The following is a 9,070-nucleotide window of genomic DNA, read 5'->3' as shown; positions in this document are numbered from 1 at the left end:
AGAAGCAGACCACATCAAGCAGCTAGAGGATGTGCGATGAATAGGGGGGCATACAGAGGGTTAGGATCTTGTGTTCAAGGCAGTAGTCCTTGAAATGCTGGTTGAGGTAGCTCTTATGGCCGTCTAAAATGAGTAGCTAGTACCCCCCCACCTGGCGCGTCTTTGTATGCGCGTTAAAGTGCTTTAACCACTCTAGACTAAGCGCGTTATTTGTCTAGCCGTTCTCAGAGATTAAGAGCTTCCAATTACGCGGTATTAAAGCCTCCTTGTACCAGGCAGAGATGTGGACGCGTCCCTTGTAGATGATGAAGGGCGGGGTCGCGTACCCAGCAGCGCAGATGCTCTAGATAACTGTAACCTACTTGCGATCGCCTGGCTGAACAAGCGCAGGTCAGGCGCGTCTCTCTGCACCTGTGACGACCTTCATAGAGCCAATCACGCCTATCTAGAAGCTAGTCTTATTAAAGTTGTGCACGTTGTTATTGTGGACGCTATACTTAGCTTTAGTCTCCTCCACTAGCTTAAACCACGCGCCAATTATCTCTAGATCCTCCTAGAGTATTCTCTGCCTATCCTTTGCTTGATTGAAGGCTATTTTGAGCTTAGGTGAGCGCGTTACAAAGCGATCAGCCCAGCACTTGCTAATAGGCTTGCCACCGCGTACAGCCAGCAGTTTATCAGCCATATCTGCCACCTCGCACAGCTGGGGCGCAAATCCTCGCAAGTCAAGGTCGAGTATGTATTGGATGATCGTCTGCTGTTCAGTCGCAGTGAGCTTCTAGCAGTTAGGGGCAGCTTCTGCGCGAAATGTGAGTCCTTAGACACAACAAGAGAGTGTACAGCAATCAACGTTAAATGCCTCTGCAGCAGCCTAGTGGCTTTAGAATTGTCTAGATTTCAAGGCTTTAATAGCAAGCTGAAGCCTCCCTTCATGTTTAAGTAATAACGCGTTTGGTAGTTGAGGCATGTTAGAGAGAGAGAGTAGGTAGAGGGCTTGGCAAGTTTTGGGACACTCGGTGATGTGGGACACTCGGTGATAGTTTAGGTTAGTATTTTATAAATAAGATATTATTAATAACCTTTTCTAGCTTAATAGTAAACTGTTCTTCTTTCCTTACTACCTAGCACAGTTCCTACCACAGCACCTGCTCTGCCTCTGTGACTATGTCCTGCGCCATCTTCTAAAAGCAGCTAACGTAGACCTGCTAGCTGTGCAAGTAGAATATCTTCTTGTCCTGTGACTAGTACGCATTGCCTGCGTTGCCTGCTGCCAGCGTGACGTGCTTGCTGTATGCCAGCATGTTGATTGTCTCGCTCATCAGGCTGTATGAGCTGTTAGCTAGATACTGCTTTCTTGCTATTAAGAACTGCTACTAGTCCTTGTTAGTCTACTTATTGTAGCACGCATGCAGCAGAAGCTTTTCTACGCTAAGCACGCGCACGCAGTACACCACACTAGCAAGCATGTATAAGTAGTTCTTTGCTATGCGCAAGCAGCCTAGCTCTGTGTTAATACCTAGCACAGCAAGAAAGTAAATAAGCCTGTTGCTAAGCAGTTTACTGCCTATTAAAGCAAAGAAGAACGCTGTAAGCATGTTAAGCAATCCCTGCATCTAAGCACCTTAATTGCCACCTTCTAAAGTGTCCTACAGCTGCATTGCCCACAAGTGCTGCAAGCCTTGCTAGCAGAACAGCTCGCGCGCATCCTTTATGTAGTCTATCTTCTTCTTCCTGCGTTGCAGGCAACAGCTGCTGCTATTACCTCTAGCCTTGTCTTCTAACTCTCCTAATTGTGCTAATTATGCTAACTGTGCTAACTATACTAATAGTACTAACTATAAGCTACATGCAGTGCTGTCTATATTACTACTATAATTACTTTTGTCCTCTCTATCCTCTTCCTCTTCTACTTCTTTATTATTATTATACCTTTCCTTATTATTATTATTGTTATTATTACTTGCCTTACTTCTACTTTGTTGTGTAGCTTAGGCCTCCTTATTAGCAATAATGCGTAGAAAGTAGCACATAAACCTGACTATGTAGCTTGCGTAGCAAGCCTAACTCTCTGTGTTCTGCAGTTAAGCAAGCAGGCGCAGGTCTAGGTTGTCACACCTTGCACTCCTTAACCACTGTCTTAACTCTTAGTCTAGCGTTAACAGCCCCAGTACGCTCCTCTCTACAAGCCCCTCAACTAGTGTTGCAGCTAGCTGCAGCTTTACCTCGCCTTGATCGGGCAGCTGGGCCTGATGCGCAAGATGTGCCAGATTGCGGCCTGCAAAATGCTCTAGCTAGCCTGTCCGCTTAAACTAGCCTGTCTAATCTGTCTTTGCCACAGCTATGTCTATAAGCTAAATCCTCTACTCTTCTTCTTTCTATACTGTCTCCTACTTAGCTATCTCTCTTTTAATGTTGTCTGCTATATTGCAGGGGGTAGATAGCACGCTGTTGCTATCTCCTATGCTGCTGTCTCCTGCATTAATAATAAAATAGTGCTGCAGCCTACTAGTGCAGAAGAATATCTGCACCTTAACTCTCTAATATAGCGCATTATTATTGCCTCTCTACAGCAGCTTATGCTCTTTCTTATAGTGTATGCGCACTGTGTTAATATTAATTGTAATAAAGCTGCAGTCCTCCTCTCTACACTAAAAGCTATTAAGCAGCTCTCCTAGCTCTTTAATTAGCAGGCCTAGCAGACAGGGCAGCATCACATCTTTCGGCTGTAAAACAGTCCTGCCCTAATAACTTGCTACAATCTCCCTGCGTAGCTTCTTTGGCGCATTGTGATGATCGCGCAGATGCGCGTCTAAATTCTGTACTGCTGTAGCGTGTTATTTGCAGACAATAACAGCGTGCTTAGCTAGATAGCTAATTGCATCTCTAGTTGCATTGTGCAAGTGCAGTGCTTAATACGCAGGCGTGCTGTCTGCTATTATTGTTATTGTTATCTAACTAGTGTCTGTTGTAGATAATTGTAAGTTCTAGCATAACTCTATCCCTAATACCACGCTAAATAGCTTAGATTGTGCTACTACTTTATTAAAAGATACTAATAGTAGATAGAAAGTATTTCTAATAATAATATTAATAAAAAGTTTTTATATTATTAATAAGTTAGCTAAACAAGTTAGGGGTGTAAAGTTACTATTTATAGCTAAGAAACCCTAACATTAAACTAACTTTAGTATAAGTTACCCCTACTCTTGCGTATCCTCTTAGGTAGGCTAGGTTATCCCTAAGAAGAAGATAATATTAGGCTATAGCCTAACTAAGTTAGGATAGATAATAATAAGTACTATTCTAGCTAGCAACTTACTATTAATATAAGTTGTAATACCTTTTTAGCTTGCTTACTATAGTAGCTATAGCTGTAGTCTAATACTCTTTAGCTTCTATATATTCTATACTAGCTTTTCCTTTCTTTAGACCTTCTTTAGCAATAGAATAGAATCTCCTATAACCTAAACTATTACTAAGTGTCCTACATCACTAAGTGTCCTTAAATCTCTTAGTAGCCTTAACCTATACTACAACTCCTTAATTTTATTGCTATTAAATAGGGAGCCTGTGTATGTTGTACTAGCATCTAATTCTAAGGACACCTCTATATCCTTTTTACACATTTACGCATTATGCCTAGTCCTACCACAGTTCCTATAGTGCTGAAGAGCTAGTTAGGCTAGTTCTTGACCACTACCACCACAAGCCTTCTTGGATTGCTAAGGCGCTATAGATGCCTCAGCAGCTACCTGCGCTGCAGCAGTCCTATACTCCATAGTACCACTCTACTAAATCCGCTTGCGCTTACGCAATTTTCGCTTAGTTATCTCTACTAATTGCTCTTTAAGCTTATAGATCTAAGCACGTTAAAGCGCATTTTTATATAGCACTAGCTCACCACCTTTTATAAGCTAGGAGAAACTAGCCTAAGCTGTAACAGGCAAGCAAGTAAAGGAATTGCGTACAAGCTTTAATTAAGATCTAAACTTATAGGTATTGCTTACAGGGACCGTGCACATCGTGCACGGATTCACATCGTGCACGCGAACTCCATAACGTGCCAATTTCCTCAACACCATAACTTCACAACGGCATGGATTTAGAAGCTGCGCTTAAAGCCTGTGACAGAGCAGATGCAGCTAGTGAACTTTCTTATACCAAAATTGCTGACCAAAGCTTAGTGTCGCGATCTACGCTGTTGCGGCGGCACTAACGCGTATACGCGTCGCGTGAAGAAGGCAACTCTACACGTTAAAAGCTTAACCCACAACAAGAGTATAAGCTTGTTAGTTATATAAATAAGCTTACAGAGCAAGGGCTACCACCTACAAGGCAAATAGTGCAAAACTTTGCGTCAGAAATGCCCCAACAGTACGTTAGAGATAGCTGGGTTACTAGGTTCCTGCACCGTCACCCCAATGAGCTCCTATACAAATAGACCTCCACTATGGACGCCTTACGTCACAACGCTAACGATAGCGAAAAGTACTTATACTATTTTAACCTACTACGTTCTAAGATCAACCAATACTCTATTAAGCCACGGCACACGTACAATATGGATGAGAAGGGCCTAGCGATTAGATTGGTGAATAGGAGCAAAAGGGTGTTTAGTAAGGCAGCTTGGGAAGCCGGAGGCAAACGCCAAAGCTTGCAGGATGGCAATAGAGAGTGGGTAACAATTCTCGCAGCTATCTGCGCTGACGGTTCAATGTTGCCGCCAGCCATCATATATGCAGGCCAGCCAAACAGTCTACAATCCTCCTGGATGGAGGACCTGGACGCAGGCAAAGACTCTATATACTCTACTGCAACGCCCTCTAGCTAGTCCAACGACGAGGTTAGTCTTGCCTGGCTTGAACAGGTGTTTGAGCGGGAAACTGCAAGTAAAACTCGCGGTAGTTAGCGCCTACTCATACTTAACAGCCACAGCTCTCACATAACAATAGCTTTTATCAACTATTGTAGTCGCCACAAGATTCTACTACTTATCTATCTACCTCACAGTACTCAGACGTTGCAGCCGCTTGATGTAGGTTGCTTCTCACCTTTTGGCAACAACTACTCTAAAGAAGTCACTAAACAACTCTACTAGAGCTAGGTCTTGACTAGCATTAAAATGCGTTATTTCTACAAGCTTTTCTAAGCCTCCTAGTACAAAATGTTTAACAGTGAGCTTGTGCTGGCCACGTTCAAAGCCACAGGCATCTCACTACTAAACCCAGCTATTATACTTGACAGGTTTTAGAACAAGCCAAGTGAGCTTCCGCGAACTCTATCTCTATTACTTAACGTTAATAGGGTCGCGATAGAACAGTTTTGCAAGGCAATAGTGAAGGACTCTACAAGTTATGAGGCAAGGAAGCTAGTTTGCACATTTAACTACTTAGCAGCTCACAACGCCCTTCTAGAGGTAGAAAACAAAGGCCTCCACAACTAAATTAACACCTAGAAGACCTCTTAGAGGTACTACCAAGCCCTACCATTACAGGCCTCTAAGTCCTATACTTCTAACGCGATGTTGTAGTCTCTAACAAAGGTGGATAAAGCCTAAGCTTAACTGCGTCAAAATACCCGCCAACAGGCTGAGGAAGCTGCTGCAAAGGCTTGCAAAAAGGCAGAGGCAGCTAAGAAGAAGGTTCAAGATAAGCGGGAGAAGGAGCAGCAGAAGGTGGAACAAGCAAGGGCAAAGGAAGAGAAAGCCCTTAGGAAGGCTGCTAAGAAGGCTAAGAAACAATAAAAAAAACAAGAGAGCGACGCTGCTAAATCTATCTAACTATCCCAAACAGGCAAGCGCAAGGCCTCACAGAAGCCACCTACAGAACCTCTAGCTAAAAAACAGCGTGCGCGTGGCGCTACTCAGGTTGTAGTTAAGGCGTCACCTTCCCTAACACCTCCACCAATTACTACACGCAGCGGCCGCACCACGCGACTAAATAGAAAATGGGAGCAGGACAAGCATCATAGGCGTTAGTAGACTGTTACAACAAAAAAATCTCAATATAATAGCTTTTGTGTGTGGCTCTATAGTCTTATTTTTGTGGTTGCTAAAGGTGGTTTTTGCGTGCACGATGTGAATCCGTGCATGATGTTAGGCTGGCGGATGGGTAGGGTAGGGTAGGGTATAGGTATAGTCACGTGATTTATGGGTAGGAACTAGGTAGGGTACATGAGGTACCCTACCCAAACGGTTTGGGTAGGGTAGCACGTGACTGGGTATAGGTATAGGTAGGGTAGCACGTGACTAGGTATAGGTATAGGTAGGGTAGCTAGGTAGGGTCTAGGAATGGGTAGTTATTAGCAAAATCTAGGTTACTACTCTAGACTTTGTACTATTGTATACTTTAGAGCATAAGTATGTGATAATAGACTGTGATAATAAATTATAGATGCTTTTTCTTCTAAGTATTGTGTATGCGAAAGAATCTACTAGTACAACCTAGGGTTAGTTGTATACAAACTAGGTTAGTAATATACCCAAACCAAACCTATACCTAGCACGTGCTACCCTACCTATACCTATCCCCAGTCACGTGCTCCCCTCCCCTACCTATGGTCCGTGTAACCCTCCCCTACCTATACCTATGGTCCGTGCGACCCTCCCCTACCTATACCTACGTCCGTGCGACCTATACCCTACCTATACCCTACCCTAGGTACATGGTACCCATCCGCCAGTCTACATGATGTGCACAGTCCCTGTAGAGTCTTTAACTACTATAGCATCTCTAGGAGGAGGGGTTCTAGCAGGGTACACAGCCACACTTTAAGGCAATCTAATACAACCTGCGCGTTAATTAGGACTAGCCCTACTGCCTTAAAAGCCTTTTAATAGTTCTGCTCTGTAAACATATTAAAAAACACGTCCTTAAAGGCAGGGAGGAAGCCTTCTTTGTTAATATAGAAGACGTGTTGGCGTGCTAAGTCTCTAACGCGCTAGGAGTACCTGCGCTTTAGTGGCAAGAAGCAGACCACATCAAGCGGCTAGAGGATGTGCGATGAATGGGGGGGCATACAGAGGGTTAGGATCTTGTGTTTAAGGTAGTAGTCCTTGAAATGCTAGTTAAGGTAGCTCTTATAGCTGTCTAAAATAAGCAGCTAGTACCCCCCCCCACCTAGCGCGTCTTTGTATGCGCGTTAAAGTGCTTTAACCACTCTAGACTAAGGGCGTTGTTTATCCAGCTGTTCTTAGAGACTAAGAGCTTCTAATTACGCGGTATTAAAGCCTCCTTGTACCAGGCAGAGATGTGGACGCGTCCCTTGTAGATAATGAAGGGCAGGGTCGCGTACCCAGCAGCGCAGATGCTCTAGATAACTGTAACCCACTCGCAATTGCCTAGCTAAACAAGCGCAGGTCAGGCGCGTCTCTCTGCACCTGTGACAAGCTTTATAGAGCTAATTACGCCTATCTAGAAGCTAGTCTTATTAAAGTTGTGCATATTATTATTATAGACGCTATACTTAGCTTTAGTCTCCTCTACTAGCTTAAACCACGCGCTAATTATCTCTAGATCCTCCTAGAGTATTCTCTACCTATCCTTTACTTAATTAAAGGCTGTTTTAAGCTCAGGCAAGCGCGTTACAAAGCGATCAGCCTAGCACTTGCTAATAGGCTTGCCACCGCGTACAGCCAGCAGTTTATCAGCCATATCTGCCACCTCGCACAGCTGGGGCGCAAATCCTCGCAAGTTAAGGTTAAGTATGTATTAGATAATCGTCTACTGTTTAGTCGCAGTAAGCTTCTAGCAGTTAGGGGCAGCTTCTGCGCGAAATATGAGTCCTTAGACGCAATAAGAGAGTGTATAGCGATTAACGTTAAATGCCTCTGCAGCAGCCTAGTAGCTTTAGAATTGTCTAGATTTCAAGGCTTTAATAGCAAGCTAAAGCCTCCCTTTATGTTTAAGTAATAACGCGTTTAGTAGTTAAGGCATGTTAGAGAGAGAGAGTAGGTAGAGGGCTTAGCAAGTTTTAGGACACTTAGTAATGTAGGACACTTAGTGATAGTTTAGGTTAGCTTTTTTAATTTAAATTACTATTTTCTCTTCTTTTTTCCCTTCTCTTACTTCTTCTTTAATATAATACTTTAGTACTAACTTAATATTACTATATATACTTACCTCTTACTCTGCCTTTTCTTTACTCTTCTCTTCTTCTTCCTTCTCCTCCTCCTTAAGTACTGCCTCTACAACTACCTGAAAGCCTTTACTTGCTCTTCTTCCTAATACTCTCCCTCCTGCACAGCTAGCTCCAATCCAGCTTCCAAATGCCCTTGTGCGGCTGTAGCTGTTGCCGTTGCTGTTGCCGTTGCTGTTGCCGTTGCTGTTGCCGTTGTTGTTGCTGTTACTATTGCTGTGGCTGCTCCTACTGCTTCTCTCCTCCCTCCCCTCCCTGTACCCTGCCCGGCCAAGCACGGTTGTCGTACGGCACGCCTCGCTGCCTTCTATCTGCGCCTTGGCTCTGCCAGCCTCCCGCAACCCGTACAGCACAGGCACAACCACGTTAGCCCACAGGCACTCCCCTCCTTGCTTGCTCTCTATCTCCTTTCCCCTTCCCTTTTCACACAGCTCCTGCGTGACGCCGCACTTCCAGCACATCTTGTCCTCTGTACGGTAGCGCACCCACCTGCGGACCTCATCCATCTCCCGTACGCTCTGCGCCCCGTTGAGCCGCGGGCACTGCCAGATGCTGTGCCACATCTCCTGCTCCTCTGCCTCCCGTACGCTGCTCCTCCTCTCGCCGTCAAACACTTCGTGCAGGATGGCCCAGCAGTACGGGCAGGTAGACTGGGCGAGCTCTGTTAGCTTTGCGCAAACCAGCTGCTCCTGCACAGCCTGCAGCTGGGTGGCCTCCTGCCACGCTGCCTGCCCGCTGCCGGGCTGCTGCTGCTGCTGCTGCTCCTGCTCCTGCTCCTCAGCCGTACGGCGCTCGCAGTTGTCACAGCTTGCTACTTCTTCACCTCCTGCTGTAGCTCTGCCCTGCAGCTCTCTGCAGCACACTGGGACGCCGTCCATGTACTGGCTCATGACTGCTCGCCGGCAAGACGTTGCTCGTACGAAGGCAGCCATAG

General features: G+C 45.1%; 3 protein-coding genes across 3 annotated transcripts; 2 read left to right on the top strand and 1 right to left on the bottom strand.

Annotated features, from left to right (window-relative positions):
* The first annotated feature begins 4,079 nt into the window (after nucleotides 1–4,079).
* Nucleotides 4,080–6,018, top strand: M421DRAFT_427112 (uncharacterized protein). Its single transcript, XM_033594582.1, has 5 exons — nucleotides 4,080–4,830; nucleotides 4,930–5,077; nucleotides 5,252–5,416; nucleotides 5,588–5,674; nucleotides 5,798–6,018. Exons 1-5 carry the CDS (start codon nucleotides 4,451–4,453, stop codon nucleotides 5,975–5,977), a joined length of 960 nt encoding a protein of 319 aa, XP_033442493.1. The 5' UTR covers nucleotides 4,080–4,450; the 3' UTR covers nucleotides 5,978–6,018.
* M421DRAFT_79037 (uncharacterized protein) lies at nucleotides 4,262–4,441 on the top strand (the record flags this gene model as incomplete). Its single annotated transcript, XM_033597450.1, has 1 exon — nucleotides 4,262–4,441. A coding segment is annotated over one exon (180 nt), but the record flags the coding sequence as incomplete, so codon positions are not given.
* A 2,035-nt stretch (nucleotides 6,019–8,053) lies between the features above and the next one.
* On the bottom strand, nucleotides 8,054–9,070 carry M421DRAFT_380182 (uncharacterized protein; the record flags this gene model as incomplete). The annotated part of the gene is made up of 1 exon (XM_033589846.1): nucleotides 8,054–9,070. A coding segment is annotated over one exon (947 nt), but the record flags the coding sequence as incomplete, so codon positions are not given.

The sequence above is a fragment of the Didymella exigua genome (genome assembly GCF_010094145.1).
Source record: "Didymella exigua CBS 183.55 unplaced genomic scaffold M421scaffold_88, whole genome shotgun sequence".
NCBI classification, from domain to species: Eukaryota; Fungi; Ascomycota; class Dothideomycetes; order Pleosporales; family Didymellaceae; genus Didymella; species Didymella exigua.
This window is presented reverse-complemented; position numbering and strand designations above follow the sequence as displayed.